At 45.9% G+C, this 16,355-nt stretch overlaps 1 protein-coding gene across 1 annotated transcript in view; it reads right to left on the bottom strand.

Annotated features, from left to right (window-relative positions):
• The window catches only part of NDUFA10 (NADH:ubiquinone oxidoreductase subunit A10), a 39,724-nt gene extending 23,969 nt beyond the window's left edge, over positions 1-15,755 (bottom strand). Inside the window, exons 1-7 of the mRNA XM_075934070.1 lie at positions 15,619-15,755; positions 13,280-13,445; positions 12,408-12,623; positions 10,711-10,797; positions 8,738-8,859; positions 5,692-5,771; positions 1,924-1,978 (exon numbers count right to left, since the gene is read on the bottom strand). Coding sequence (XP_075790185.1) covers positions 1,924-1,978; positions 5,692-5,771; positions 8,738-8,859; positions 10,711-10,797; positions 12,408-12,623; positions 13,280-13,445; positions 15,619-15,699 — 807 coding nt within the window. The 5' untranslated portion in view covers positions 15,700-15,755. The remainder of the gene's footprint in view (positions 1-1,923; positions 1,979-5,691; positions 5,772-8,737; positions 8,860-10,710; positions 10,798-12,407; positions 12,624-13,279; positions 13,446-15,618) is intronic.
• Positions 15,756-16,355: the final 600 nt, after the last annotated feature.

Here is a 16,355-nt window from a genome sequence, read left to right as displayed (position 1 = left end):
ATTTCATTTGGTGTCCTCTAGTGCTTCTATTATGGGAACTAATGAAGAACTTTTCTTTATGTACCCTCTCCACACCACTCATGCTTTTATAGACCTCTATCATATCCCCCCTCAGTCTCCTCTTTTCTAAGCTGAAAAGTCCCAGTCTCTTTAGCCTCTCTTCATATGGAACCTGTTCCAAACCCCTGATCATTTTAGTTGCCCTCCCCTCTCCCACCCTCTCTCTTCCCCTCTCCCACCTCCTTTTCCCAGTCTCCCTGAGTTTTGTTCAATAAAGAGAGTTTCTATTTTTGAACACACGTGTCCTTTATTTTGTACATCAGGAAGGGGGGGGCTAGGGAGGGGTAAGAGGAAGGAGGTGAGGGAGGAATGGGGTACGAGTCCCCAATGGGGAGGACTGGGGTGGCTCTGCGGGCTCCTCGGGGTGGAAGCTCTCCTGCAGCCCCCCGATTGACCTCCCCCCCCCGGGATGGCAGCCAGGCTGATGGCCAAGTGCTGTGATGTGCCGAGTGTGGGCACTCAGGGCACTCCAAGCCAGGACTGCTTTACTGTCCCTCATCAAATTAGACAAGCAAGCGGGGAACCCCTGAGAACTGTCTGTCTGGGGTGGGGGTCGGGTCCCTTTAAGCACAGCCCTCGGCTAGCCTGAGACAGCAGCCCCACACTCTAAGTCCTAATCTGATGCCCTGCCGGCACTGCTTCCGGCCATCCTTAACCTCAGTTCAGGGTCCACTCAATGTGGACATGCTAGTTCGAATTAGCAAGAAGCTAATTCGAACTAGTTTTTAGGTCTAGATGCACTAGTTCAAATTAGCTTAGTTCGAAGAAAGATGCGGAGAAATTGGAGAAGGTCCAGAGAAGAGCAACAAAAATGATTAAAGGCCTAGAGAACATGAGCTATGAGGGAAGACTGAAAGAATTGAGTTGGCTTAGTTTAGAAAAGAGAAGACTGAGAGGGGACATGATAGCTGTTTTCAGGTGCCTAAAAGGGTGTTACAAGGAGGAGGGAGAAAAATTGTTCTCCTTGGTCTCTGAGGATAGGACAAGAAGCAATGGGCTTAAATTGCAGCAAGGGAGGTTTAGGTTGGACATTAGGAAAAACTTCCTAACTGTCCGGGTGGTTAAACACTGGACTAAATTGCCTAGGGAGGTTGTGGAATCTCTAGCTCAGGAGGTATTTAAGAGCAGGTTAGATAGACATTTATCAGGGATGATCTAGACAATACTTGGTCCTGCCATGAGGGCAGGGGACTGGACTTGATGACCTCTCAAGATCCCTTCTAGTTCTAGTGTTCTATGATAGGAAACCATTTTTGTGCTTTTCTTGTAGCAGCCTGGGGTGGGTTAAACAATATGCAGATGTTGTATCACAACCCTCCCATATTCTGCCTTGTACTGTTCCAGATCTAACAACAAACAATCAGAAAGTGGAATTTATAAAAATATGAGTTAACATGAATGAATGGGAATTACACAGAAATGATTTCAAAAGAAATTGGGGAGCACAAAGGTTTTCCTGCTGCCTGACACAGGCTATTTAGTTACAGTTCACAATTCATTTTCTCTGGAGATTCCAAAAGCATTTGATTTGGGGATTTCCATAGTTCAGTTGTACTCTGATGTGGCATTATGTCATTATCAATGAGTAAGGCTCAGTGACAGCAGGTGACTGTCAACCAAACTGCCAAGGATTTTAAAGCTGTTAAACTTAGAAAGGCAAAATCCCTATTATAAAAACGTCACAAAAGTTAGCAGTAAGTTAGCTAGGTCAGGAGCCTCTGCTGCTATTAATTGCTGATCTATACGTATGTTCATACTTAAGTATAAGTATCTGTTAGTATGTTCGATTAAGCATCTCATTTCAGACAAGCCAAGAAGAGGAACTCAAGATCATCAACAATTCCATGCAGCAAGCTATTTTACCTTCTCTATTTGCTCTGCCTCGCTCGCCGTGTACCGCAAAACCTCAGAGGTTTCACTGCAAAAAGAGAAATAATATTAAAATCACTGGATATAGCTAACTTGCCCTGTGGGAAAACAAGAGCAAATTATTCATGCTGAAATGAAGATGCAATATATCAAGAAAAATGGAATAATTTCAAATTAAGATTTTTTTTGTGAGAAGTAGACCATTCCTTGCATTGCTCAATGTTTCTTTCTTGCAACGAAAGCTTTTAAAATCCTAAACGTCAGACTTAATTTCAAATTATCTAGGTTCAGCTGAATCGAAGAGTTTGCTAATAGGGCATGTGTCCCAATTAGGTACTTCTGCCCCTATTCAGTAGAGACAACTATTAGCAGCAGACACAACATTTAGGAATGTTAAATTTAGATTAACTGGCTAATCAAATAGTTGATGCAATTTGCATTGACAATTCGATTAGTCGATAAGGGCGTTCAGGGCTGTTGCTACACTTCAAAGGCAAAAGCTCTGCGGGAAGCATGGGGCAAGCGGGGTAGTCCCCCACTGGCCCCGAACTCCCTGCTACATTTCAAAGTGGAGTCCAGGGTCCCAGCTGCTGCTTTGAAGGACACCCTCCTCTTCCCCTCCCCTTGCTGCCTCTTTCTGATAGAGGCAGCAAGGGGGGAGGGAGGGAGGAATTAGTCAACTAAGGTGTCAACTATCTGATAAGCATTTGCTTATCAGATATAGTCGACTAGTCCTTCACATCCCTAAGTGACAGTCTTGCATTTTACAACTACCACTTCATTTGTGGATTATTTCTGAAGAGGAGTAAATTGGTTACCTTCTATCTTGGTAAAGAAAGATAACTGACACAATAGGACATTAAAGCAGGGTTCCTACTTACAGAGGGAACTTCCTCCACTCCCCTCGTAAAAAAAAAAAAAACGTAAGCATCTTGGCACAACCAGGTCTGGCGCCTAACTGTCCCACCCGGGCAGTACCACCATGTAAGTAACAAACTTCATTGCGTTCACTCCTGTGATCCACAAACAGCCCTGAAAAAAGCGTTAACTGCGTACCTGTCCTCCCACGTAAACCACCGTTAATGCAAGGCACCCCTGTGTTTTTTATAGGAGCAACCAGTCATCCTGGACCATTTGATTTTCGGAAGCTTCAGGGGGTAGCCGAGTTAGTCTGTACAGGATAAACTTAAACAACAACAAATGGTCTGGTAGCACTTTATAGACTAACAAAACATGTAGATGGGATCATGTGCTTTTGTGGGAAAAGCCCGCTTTTCAGATGAAGCCCACGAAAGTGCATGATCCCATCTACATGTTTTGTTAAGTCTATAAAGTGCTACCAGACCATTGGTTGTTTTTTAAGTGTATCCTTTTACAGTAAAACTCCATTAGTCCGGCATCCAATGCTCCAGGACTCCTGATGGTACGGCACCATCAGGAACCCGGAAGTGCTGGGGCAGCCGGACAGGCTTCCCCTATTCAGTTGCTGCTGAAACTGACCAGCAGCTGAATCGGGGAAGCCGGGAGCAGAGCAGCTGGGGTGCTGCAGGGTTGGTCTCATAGCGCTGCCCCTCGGGGCTGCGGGACCAACCCGGCAGCACCCCAGCTGCTCTTGGGGATGCCTGGGACAGAGCAGCTGGAGTGCTGCCGGGTTGGTCCCGCAGCGCCAAAGGACGACGCTGCAGGACCAACCCGGCAGGACCCCAGCTGCTCTGCCCCAGGGGTCCCCGATTCAGCCGCTGCTGAAACAGATCAGCAGCTGATTCCAGGAAGCCCGGGGCAGAGAAGCTCTCTGCCCACTCCAGACCCCTCATAGCACCCCCTTCTGATAGTCCGGCATATCTGATAATCCGGCACCCCCTGGGTCCTAAAGGTGCCGGATTATCGGAAGTTTACTGTATTTTCATCTGTATGTTCTTTAAGACGGAGGCTCACAGGCCGGGCAATTTTAGGTACAGCTTTTATTTAATTTGCCGCTTAAAAACAAAAGCTCTGAAAAAAAACTAGTTCCTTTTTGCTTAGCACAACCACCTACAGGTGCAAAGTCAAACTAAAAGCTGACAATTGAAGCCTACTACTGGCGGCATGTTAAGAGCAAGCAATCACCCAGGACAGCAGCAGCATGGAGGCCAAAAACCAGCTTCCAGATGGAGTTAATAATGGCCTGTCAGGACAGCTTGGTTCATAAGAAACGGGTGTCCCTTACGCCACAGGATTCCAAAGCACTTCACTGTACCACTGATAATCAGTTCCCAAGCTACTGACCATGGCACTTGAAACATTTTCCTGGTGTCCAGAAGTGATTTCATTATTTTAGTTTTTTTTACTCACCTAGGGGTACTCCACAAGAGGGATGTAAAATCCCTTTTAATTACAGATAATGTTTAACCAGCTAACTAATTAAATGGGGCGGGGAGGGGGAGTGCTGTTCCAGCCCCTGCTGGTTAACTGTAACCTGCAAAGTATCACTCAGAAGTGCGATGCTTATTGGTTAACCATTCACATCCCTACTCCACCGCTCGCCCTCCACCCTTCTACTTTGGGGTTCTGCGCAAGGACCCTTGGGTTGCAAAGGAATTAAAGGGAGCTCGCCTGCTCATGCTGGCTAACCTGGTGGTGGGGCACGAGGGGAGACAGAGCACATGCAGGCCGAACGGACGCTGCCAGGAACGCAGGGACACTAGCACACTTCGAGTGGAACACCTACAGGAACACTACACAAAGCAGCAGCTGTGGGATTCTTGCAATCCTCATCTCCAACACTGGAAGAGGAACCAAACTGATTTGCTCTTTCCCGTAAAGGGACAATTATCAGAACGCAGCACAGACATTTGCATCACCAGTTTCGCTAAACACAGCGGAGTGGATTGTTCCGATCCGATACAGGGCTCCAACGTGGCAGCTGCATTACAGGGCAGATCGCGGGACTTGATGCTTTGCAGCCTGCGGAGGCTCTCACAAAGAGGAAGCCGCTGCTCAGTGGCAGCAGAATTGGATATGAAGATTAAGAAAGATTTGCAAAGTCAGGTTTGACCACCAAAGAGATGGAAGTGGTCTGTTCAACATGATGAAGAGGCGTGTCTATCCCAGCACTGGTCAGGTCTGAGACTAACAGATGATGCTCAGGGAGGTTCTGCTATCTCCAGCAGAACGTCAATCTCCGGTTTTAGTCTCATACATGAACTACTCATGCATCCCACCGCTGTATGAAACTTAAGCATCATACAGGTTACAACTTCTAACATCTCAGGGCAGGTGTGTGCTTTGAAACTGAGTACACACTTCAACCTGACAGGCTGTTATAAACGCAGACAAGCAGAGTGATTGCTTAACCAGCGTATTAACCACATACCGACGAAGAGTTGAAATCACAGCAGGACCAGCGAGACCAGGTTTTCGCATGAATGAAATAACATGATATACGTCAGGGGCTCGATTTGATCCAAAGAATAAGCAACATTTTTCTCCTCACTGATAAATTCAAACAGTTTTGCCTTCGGGGAGATGGGAGAGCTACGATTTCCCACCCTGTCTCTTCAGCCTTAGTTCCAACTTTGTTCTAGCAGCACTAGCTGTTAAACAGTGGGGGTTAAACCCTGCAGGAAGCAGCTACCTTAGCTGCCTCAATATCTCAAGCCCCAGATGACAGTGTTTAATATGGTAGCAAAATACAAGAAAGATTGTTACATATAACTGTATATATGGAGACTCTAGCACTACATGCACAAATATGTGTCATACAAAATGGCTTAGGCTGCTAACCTGATCATTGGCAGGAAAGACTTCTTGTAGACATCTTCAATGCTCTGGAGGTATGCAGGAGACACCTTTTTCTCGTATGGCTAACCACAAAGAAAACAAAATGCTGTGAAATGTGTGTTTGTTTTCTTTTTACACTGGTACAGATTCCAGAGATCCCAAGTAGAAGCCATGGCTACCATGCCATCTGTTGAAACACAGCTACTGCATTAAACAGCCAAGCAGTCATTTACATCCACATGGATTTATGAAGCCTTTACAAATTACGAGAAACATATGGAGTATTTGGGATTACAGAATATTGTATTAACATAGACAGCACTACATATGTGGCAAAGGGAATAAGCTGCAGCTGCTGGCGAATCATAGCTTTGCACTGTATTTTTTGGTACGTTCTCCATAAAGTTGAATACATTTGCTTTGCAATTTCTTTAATAAGGGTATATGTGAATAGGAGACCCTTGGTATACCAGTCTGGAAAGACACAAAAAGGCAAGTACTGCTGAAGAATGCAGACACACCTACTAGGCCGAGCTGAAAGGTGGAAGAATCCTGATTTTTTGAAGCTCCCAAACAGAATTACCAACCAACAACAGCCTTCCCCCCCCCCCCAGATTAATTTTCACATGACTAATCCGATCCACCTGCACATTTTGGGAAGTTATATATAGTCAGCTGGGAAAGGAGAACAAAAGGGCACTACCCATACCAAACTCTTTCAGCAAGTTAATCAGAATGGGCCATTGACCATCCTTCTGCCTCTTGAGGTTTGACCAGGACATGACAGATTAGAGCACACACCCCAGATACAATCCTCTCTCACATTTAAGCTGGCAGATGGGCATCAGTGCACTCTATACAAAGCCCAAGAACTTTTTCATACAAGTCAAGTGGACAGAAAGTCTACTGCCAAGGGGTTTACCCATCAACTGCAAGCGCCAGTTACTCCATAAAGCTCTTCCATTACATTTCCTGAGTGCACAGTTCATCGCGATTCCTTGCTTCCCTTAAGAGCAGATCGGCTCTGCTCTTTCCTACCCATTTTCAGCCTGATTCCTGCCCGGGAGGTACAGAATGCCCTCCCCTGCATGGCAAATATAGTATGCAACAACTCGGGGAACCAGGCTCCTCAGTTAGCGGAGCACACTGAGGAATTTTTCTACTGCAAGCTTCTAATAAGCGTTCAGTCCATGACAACTACAAACCATTAACGTAGACAGGAGATCCAGAAACTGCTGCTAACCGGCAATGGGACAGTAATAAAGACAGGCACCCTCAAGGCCTCGGCTCCTGAGAAATGCTGTTGTTGGAGCCATTTGTGGCAGAAGAGAGAACTGCAGGCCAAGAAGACCAGCTCAATTTTCACCAAGATGAGCAGAGGGAGATAAAAATTACAAACCTCTTATGGCACTTTATAAGGTTGGATTCAAAAAAGCAGCTTAATTTAAACAGAGATGCTCTCCTCTGGTTAAGAAACAGCCTCTTGTTACTGTTGCATTAGGTGATATCTTGTTCTTTGAACAAAAGAGTAACATTCGGCCACGGCTGGACTATCTGGCAAGTGTGTCATAGTGAAGAAAGGGCAAGATGGTGACCTACAAAGCAACCTCGGGCCAGAGACAAATCCTAACCTAGCACAATGTCAGCACAGTGAAGTTACAAAAAACTGCCTGTGCTTTCCCCCACCCCCACCAAATACGCCTTCCCTTGACAACGGTCACTTTTGCTTTGACACCACCACAGGGATTTCCAAGCCTGTGACCAAAGCTGCTCCCAGACTCTCTTACCACACACACACACACACAGGCCATGTCTACACTATGTGGAAGATCGACATGGCTGCGGTCCATCTGCCAGAGTTCGATTTAGCGGATATAGCAAAGACCCACTAATTCCAACTGAGAGGGAGCGCCATCAGCCCTGGCACTCCTGCTCCTCACAAGGAGTAAGGGAAGCCGCTGGGAGTGTTTGTTCCCAGCAGCCTTCCACTGCGTGGATGGCGATTTAAGATATGTTGACTCCAGCTAAGTAATTTACGTTGGTGGAGTTGCGTGTCTTAAGTTGACCTCCCCCTTGAATGTAGGCCAGCCCAAAGGGCTTTGGAAAACAGATGTGATCATGTGTTTGTAGACATCTGAACAATAGGGTTTTAAAATGTTCATGGTTCAATTCCTCACTCAGATCCAATGTCCTGTAGCCTTTGAAGAAAGTGCAGGGTAAACATCATTAGGCTCTTTTAGCCCATCTGGCAACAGTTACTGATACATGGCCTGATATCAAGGAAAGTGAGGGGGTTAACTAGTTCAGATTATCTCTTAATGAAATCACTCCACAGCTTTCCTGCTCTCAGGCAGTGTTACTGACCCGTTAGAGGAACAATTTTAAAACAAACTGCTATAGAACACCAGAAGTCAAACCATTAAAAAAAAACATTATTCTTCCAGTGCCGTATGTTAACAAAAGGCAGATTCTCCCAGTTGTCACAGAAACTAGCCTAGTTTTTAGGAGACTCTGAAAACAAAAGGGAGAAGACCCTTGAGTTTCACAGAACATCTCAGTTTCAAGAGAGTTCAAGCCCCAGAATCGCAGACTAGGAAGTGAAATCATTTCTGTTACAACGACTAATTGAAAGATTAGCCAAACCTCTGCGTACTGTGCACTGAACAGGACTTAAGAGCCGGCAGCAAGGCCCTCTGGTTTCTGTAGCATGGGGCCTCTACGGCAATTCCATTTAAATATTAAAAGTTTTTCACGGAGCCGAAGGTGAAAGTTAATAGCAATCCGTACAGTAGCGCTGTCATCTGACTGACAAGCTCCATGCAGTTTATACAGACTGCATGCTGATGATCTATAATGGTTGTCAGAAGGGGAGACGGCAGCTGAGTGAGGAAGCGTATAAGGTTTTTGGGATAAGCCCAGGCAGAGCAGGACATGTGTACTAAAATGATTAGCGGAGAAGGCCACAATTTCCAATACAAGTCAGGCACTTAACACGCTTGGGCTCCTGATCAGAACATTAACTAAAAACCGAGCTAACAATCAGTGTTACCTTTCCTTTCTCTTGAATCCTTTTCTGTACCTCTGAGACTGGTACATCAATATAGATCGCCAAATGAGGTGGCAGGAATTCACAGATAGTGATGCCCTTGATTTCATTATAATGATCAACACCTGAAGAAACATGAGAAGAGCAGGGAAGCACCTTAACTGGAGAATACAGAGGGGTACGGATTTCCATGTATGTTATGAAGCTCAAAAACAAACAGAAAAGAAGCACTTTGATTTTGACTCCCATCATCCCAACCAAGCGAATGATCAATACCGTACAGCCTCACAAAAGGAATCCCTCAGCCTTTGTAACTGCATTTCATTTTCACTCACTTCTGCCCTGCAGAAGTGTTTCTGAAGTCTTTTCTCTCTGCAAAGATTTCAGCTAGAAGATACAGTTCAGGCTGGGTTTGTCCCCCACAGGCAAGGGGATTTAGGAAATTGAAAGCTGAAACAGCCTTACAAAAATAGAAGACAAGCAACAAATATTAGCCTTTCATATGCCACTATTACATGATAGGGAACTTTACTTCTGGCTTCCTGCTAACAAGGACTTCAGTGAATCTGGCAAAGATGAAGAGTCTCAGCCTAACAAGCCACAAATCCCAGGTCCCTCTAATTATTTTGTGTCGGCCCTTTTGCCCTCCCGCCATCCCCTTCTCCCCTGAGCTTGCAGAAAGGTGACTCTTCCCACACCCTGCACAGGCAGATTCTTAAATAAAGGGCAGAGGCAGCTGTAGAGACTGTCTGAAGGAGGCAGACTGCTACTTCCACTAGGGACTGCCACAGTATGAGGAAAGCCTCCCCCACTGAAAATGTGGCAGCAAAGGCTATGTCTACACTGCAGCAAAGTCGACTTAAACTACACAAGTCCAGCTTGGGGCTCTACACCATGGGGTGGGGGCGGAGGTGTCAACAGGAGCAGCTCTCCTGTTGAGCAGGCTTCTCTTGGTCTTCTCGTGCAGGGTAGACTAACAGGATCCACCGGAGAGCCATCTGCAACCAATGTGGCAGATCTTTGGTGCCCCTGACTCTCTACTAGGAAAGTGGGTACCCTAGGTAATCACCACCAGCTCTACGTACCTGACTGAGATCAGTCTGGGTGTAAACATTCCCACAGCAAGGCCCTACTCCGTCACTGTGCTCTCACACTTGCCGATGCAGGCCTGAGGGCATAACCCAGCACCACAGTGGAGAGATTTAAGATTCTTTCCCAGTGAAATGTGGGAGAATCTCTCTCTCTCTCTTTTGCAAAAAATTGTGGGAAACCCAGGAGACCTGTCTCCACTCAAGTGATCTTGCCTGCATCTTCACAGCAAAGCTGGTGCATTCCAGCCAGATTTGAAGTGGAACCTGGGATCCAACACGCAGTCCCGGTCATGTAAATGAGCCTGAGCTTAAAGCACCTACAAACCTGGGTCAGAGATTTTTTCTGTGTGGATGGTGGGTGGAGGGTAATGAGTTAAAATCCAGATTTAGCTGGCAGTAAAGAAAGACCCTGTGGGTATGTCTGTACTAGGGCTGGCCTGGGTCAGCTGACTTGGGCTCATGGGGCTCAGACTATAATGTTGTTTAGCCCTAATTAGCTGTCCTGCATGGTGCCATGAGGCCAGAGACCAGGTAATGACTTGAAGATTGTCTGGTCCTCATAAGAGGCAGCAAGAGTGCCATTAGGGGGAGAGTTGCAAGGAAGAGGAGACCTTCTGCAGATGTTCCTGAATCAGGAGAAAGAACATAATTGGATAGGAGGAACTTGTGTTCAACAATTTTAACCTTAAAAGAAATAAACCTGAAACACTGAAGACGGCAGCTAGAGATCTTGTTACACAAGTCAGTAGGATGGCTCACTGGCTTAATGAATCCTTCAAATATTTAAGGATTCAGACTTGCTACCTTTCCAGCTGCTTACACGGCCATCAGATTCCTCACAGACAGTGTTACAAATTATGTTTCTTTTCACAGGTAGGGACTTACATCGTTTGTGGATATAGCCTTGTTGAAACATCGCTTCCATGAACACAAAGTCGCTGTAGACGGAGCGTTCCATCACGACACCTTGTCCTACGGTTACAAACATGTTCTAATCATGAAAGGCTCAATAAAACTCTGTTGCAACATCTCAGATCACAAGCCACGGTGAAGCTCTTATATTTACGTCATCTTGGAACACGCTCTTCTCTGAGCAAGTTAACGTACCAAACGAGTAAAGATTTCAACCCTCAACATCATACCAGGCACACATTCAAACGAACATACATCTCTAGTACCACTGAACGTACCGACTGACTCTCTTAACGTATCTATTTCACACTTTTTACCATGATATCCAAATGCAATAAGCAATACGTCATGAGGAGACCCCATCTGGTGTCTAGTCTTCTTTCAGAAATGTGGATTGTTAAAGTGAAGGCAAGGATATTATTGTTCCTCCTTATAAGAAAGTGCTCGCATATCTAAAAATTCACAAAGGGCACCCACATACTAGACTGAGGGTGCCCTTAGAAATACACATAGCAAACACAGCCTGGACAAGGTGCCTGAGTTAATGCTGTTGTTGGAATCTAAAAGCATACTTAGGATACAAAAGTGGCTAAAAAATAGCAACTTCTTATCCAACCAATCTGCTTCTCTCATTTGCTTACTTTACACTGATTACAGTAAGTCTTATTTTTTCATCTCTGTTACTGAGGAAGACCTGATGCAACTAAAGAGGAGGAAGACAGATTTTTCTTCTGGTTTATACATTATCACCAGGAATACAGATCCTGTGATATGCCAGAAATACCACACCTTAACTTTCAGATTCCAGGTCAAGCTTGCAGGACTAGATGGTAGAAACCACTCCTCTCTACCCCCTCCATCCTCTAGGACATGGGTTCCCAAACTGGGATCATGCCCCCCCCGGGGGGGGGGGTAGTGAAGAAATTCCAGGGGAGGCACGAGGCATCCCGGTCCCACCTCCTCCATTAAATTTTGCTGCCCTGGTCAGTTCTTTTCTTTTTTCTTTTTTTTTTTTTTGTGCAACAAGTTTTGCTGCTATTTTTTATGGGGGGGGGGAGGGTTTTTCAAAAATCAAAAAGGGGGGTGTGATGCTGAAAAGTTTGGGAACCACTGCTCTAGGATTCCTGGTCAATTCTGTTTAATCACAGCATGGCCATGGGTATGGCTTCTTACAAGGCAACATACATTTTTATCCCAGAAGATGACTGTACAATCTGAGTGATATATTTTTGGACTTTGATTTTAACTGTGCCCTTTTAATAGTTATAGTCAAAAAGCCACATTAACATTTCTAAGTTCAGTTTCCACTGGAAAATTCTGCTAAGTTGACTTGACAGGTTATCAATGTAGCTCTGCCTCCTCCTCCCCCCACCCTCCGCCCGCCTTGACAGACCTAATGAAGCTCACCATCACAGCATGATGCCTTTTTGACAGGCATAGCTTAGTCTCAGTGATACTTTTCTAACAATACAACTGTTGGGTTTTTTAATGATTCAGAAGGTTTCCCATTTTTAAACACTATAAAAAGGACCATTCAAAAACTTGTGGATTAAGGAGATATTATATTTTAAAATGCAGCATGGAGGCCAGCCAAACTGATAAAGGTAGCTTAATCATGTTAACTACTCTAGAACCCAAATTCATCACTTAGTTTAGAAACCATACTTAACCTGTAGACAAGAGCAGCTCCAGTGCATTAGAATACTGCAAAACACGGTTAGTGTACAACCAGTTTTGTAGGCGATATGAATTTCCATCAGGACATTTCGGATCATTGTAAAATTTCTCTAGATTACAAAGACCATTAAATTTATCATCCAGCAGTGTTCCATCTCCTGTGACCCTGTCCAAATAATGGGTATCTGCTTCTGGGAAATACTGCATACCTGAGACAAAGAGGAATCAAAATATTATTATAGGTTGCTTTGGTTTAAAGGGGACATTTCCTATTCATTGTGGTCATTTTTAAAATTGTGTAAAGTGAAATTATTGTATTTACAGGCATGCATACTCTAACTCATCTCTGCAAGTTCTGAATGTAATATTTACTACACTATGTTCTCCAGTGAATTTCACCATGCCATAATAATTAGAGATGCACCACCAAGTTAAAAAGTTAAAAGCTTTCAGTTTCTTCTTCCTTCTTCAAAACGACCTCTAAGCTGTTGTCCTGACCAGCCATTTCCCTGTCCACCATTCTTATAACCTCACTCTGGAGCTGAGAGAGCAGTCTTACTGCAACATAATACAAGACAAACTACTCAGAAAATTCCCACTGACCTCCTTGGGATTTCTTCCTCCAACACCCCTACAATGGCCCACACATGTGGAAAATGTGACATCTAGAAATCCCAGTTTGCCATATGTTTGGTATTCTCATTGCTGGTCAAATCATGACATTAATTGTGGCAGCAAAGAACTATTTGAGCCATCCCAATCTACTGATACGTGATGAATCAGTGCTTTTGCTTGTACAAGGATTGTAATAATGTGTTATGCTCCATAAAATAGCATAAAGGAAAGAAAAAGAAATCAGCTATACCTAGCTTTTCTGCTATTTGTTGTGCAAGTTTGCCCTTCCCAGAAGATAAGTTGCCCTCCACAGTAAAGATTTTGCTGTATTCATTGAACTTTTTGGTAGCTCTCTCTCCCAGTATATAAGACAACCAGCCATACCGCAACTTCTGAGAGCTCATGTGAAGCTTTGCCTGCAAGAAGACAACCACCAAACTAATGAATTCAAGTTGTTAATATACATAATAGTATGCTAAAATCAATACAATGATCCAGAGGACCCAAATCAGGATTATTGCCTTTAATTTGTACAGTACAATTAAAGGCATCATTCCCACCTTGGAAAATTTACAGTTTTAGAACCTGTAATCAGGTCCATGAAAGTACTGTACTACCAAATGCCCCTCAGGCCTGATTATAGAATCAGGATCTATTAAACAAATATCATTTAACTGCATCGTAATCCAAGAAGTGAAGAAAATGGTATCAAAGGGTACGGTTAGACTGGCGGGTTTTTCCTGGGATACCAGAGCTATCCCGGAAAAAGTCCACCGCGTCCTGGGAACATGTTTGCTCTTCTGCTTTTTTTTTGCGGAAGAGCAAACGTGCTCTTTCAGGGAGTCCTACTTACCTCTTTCTAGGTCTAGAAGGGGCCAAATGGTGGACAAGTCTCTTCTGGAAAAGCAATTGGAAAAAGCTACGCAAATTGTGGAGTGCAATTTGCATATTTTTTTCTGATAGCCTAACAGAAATCACGAGGGATTTATAGTGATTGAATACATTAGTACAAAATAGAACGTGGTCAGAAGAAAAGGACCGATATCCTTAGTCAGAAGTGCCACAAATCTTTAGTGACTTATTTTAAGAGTATTTATTTATTACAAATTTTATACATATTTATGTCCACTACTCAGTTTAAGGCCATAAGAGACCATCCTGGTCATCTTGTCGGACCTTTTCCTTAACAGATTATAGGAACCTCACAGTTATTTCTGAATCGAACCCATGTTTGTTGAGCCACAGCATATTCTTCAGAAAGACATTCAGATTTGTTTTAAAGCAGTGGCGAAACCACCATATCTTTATATGTATATTGTTCTAACAGTCTATTGCCTGCACTTTTAAAAAACTTTGTTCCCAATTTCTAATCCAAAAAAGTTAAACTCCATTTTCCAACCATTGGATGTCCTTACATACCTTTTCCTGCTAAATTAAAGGATCATCTATTAACAAAAATTGTTTCTCCACATTCACACATGAAGACAATGATCAAGTCACCTCTTGACCTTCCTTTGGATAAACTAAATAGATTGAATTGTAAGGTAGGTTTCCCCAGATCGCTAATGATTCCTGGAGTACACAGCAGTTTTTCCAATTCCCTTCTGAAGTGTGGACATCGAGACTGAATACAGCATTTAATAACGGTGTCACTGATACTAGGTTTAGAGGTACTACCTACCACCTTCATATTCCTGTTTAATATGTCAAAGGATCATATCTACTCTGGGCAACAGCACTTCATTGGGAGCTCTAGTTCAACTGGATATCTACCTTGTTACAAGGAGGAGGAAGAAAAATTATTCTCTTGAACCTGTGATGATAGGACAAGAAGCAATGGGTTTAAATTGCAGCAAGGGAGGTTTAGGTTGGACATCAGGAAAAACTGTCAGGGTGGTTAAACACTGGAATAAATTGCCTAGGGAGGTTGTGGAATTTCCATCACTGGAGAGATTTAAGAGCAGGTTAGACAGACACCTGTCAGGGATGATCTAGACGATGCTTGGCCCTGCGAGGGCGGGGGACTGGACTCAATGACCTCTCGAGGCCCCTGCCAGTTCTAATGTTCTATGACCCATCAACACTTTTCAGAGCAACTGCATTCCAGGGCATAGTACCTCCGATCGTGTGAATGACCTATACTTCGCATATCTAGCAGTCCAACACTTCATGTGGCTGTTGTAAAACAGAGTCTTCAACTAGCCCATTTTCCCAAGGAATGTAGATTACTCCGCACACCTGACACACATAACGTACTGCTCAGCCAGACAGCACGAGACAGAATAGCTACTGAGCGATTTTAACCCCTAAGCAGGCCGCCCTGGGGATCCCCCCACAGCCCCAACCAGCGAAGGGGGATTGCAGGCCCCTAGCCCGGGGCCTCTGGGGCTGGATGTGGCCCCGCCCCGCCCCCCGGGCGAGGACACGCCGGCCGCATCCGCAGGACACAAGAGTCACGGGACCTAAGGCCACGACAGGCCCCCGGGGACTGTGGCCAGCGGGCTCCCCGCGGGCGGGGCCACTCGCACCCCGGCCCGGGGGCCGGACCCGGCCCGCCCGCCCCGCGAACGGAGCCGCGCCCCGCCTCACCGCGCGCAGGGCGCCGAGCGCCGGGCGGCCCCGAGCGGCCGCAGCCGCCGGGCGAACGAGCGACCCCAGCCGCAAGGACATGGCCCAGCCGGCCCGGACGCTTTTCCGCCGCGAGCGACGCCAGCCGGGGAAGGACCCCAGGCAGGGACCTAAGCGACGAACGGCGCGTCCGTGACGTCAGAGGGGCCGGCGCATAGGTGTCTGCGGCGAATGCCTGCGCAGAAAGAGGGGTGGCGGAGCGCCTGGGTCCTCTCCCTTTATGTCTCCTCCCGGCCCTGGTGGGCTGGGCTAGGCGCGGGGCCGGCGGGAGTTCCCGCTCGACCTTGGCCAGGGCACCTGTCTCTTCGTGCCTCAGTTTCCCCCAGTGCCCGGTGGGGCCAGTGGCGCTGCTGCGCTGCCTCATGTGGAGGGCGGGGCAGTAATTCGGGGCTGCAGCACTGCGGGGGCCAAGTACCGATGGGGCAGGGTGGGACGCTCGCCCTATGGCACCCCAGGGAGCGGTGTGGGGCTTGCCAGGGACCCACAGCCTGGGGCTAATGACTCCGCTGCAGGCCCTGAGCACACGCTTGGCCCTGCCCGCCAAGGGCCCTGCCAGGCTGCTGTCCTGCAGTCGGACCCTCGTGCCCACCCCAAGTCTCTTTGAAATTGGAGGCGCTCAGCATGCGCACAGGAGTCTGCCTGCCCTCTCTAGGCAGCTGGCACCCAAGTTAATTCCCACACTGTTTCCACCTTGTAAC

This window comes from Pelodiscus sinensis, chromosome 7 (assembly GCF_049634645.1).
Source record: "Pelodiscus sinensis isolate JC-2024 chromosome 7, ASM4963464v1, whole genome shotgun sequence".
Taxonomy (NCBI): domain Eukaryota; kingdom Metazoa; phylum Chordata; order Testudines; family Trionychidae; genus Pelodiscus; species Pelodiscus sinensis.
This window is presented reverse-complemented; position numbering and strand designations above follow the sequence as displayed.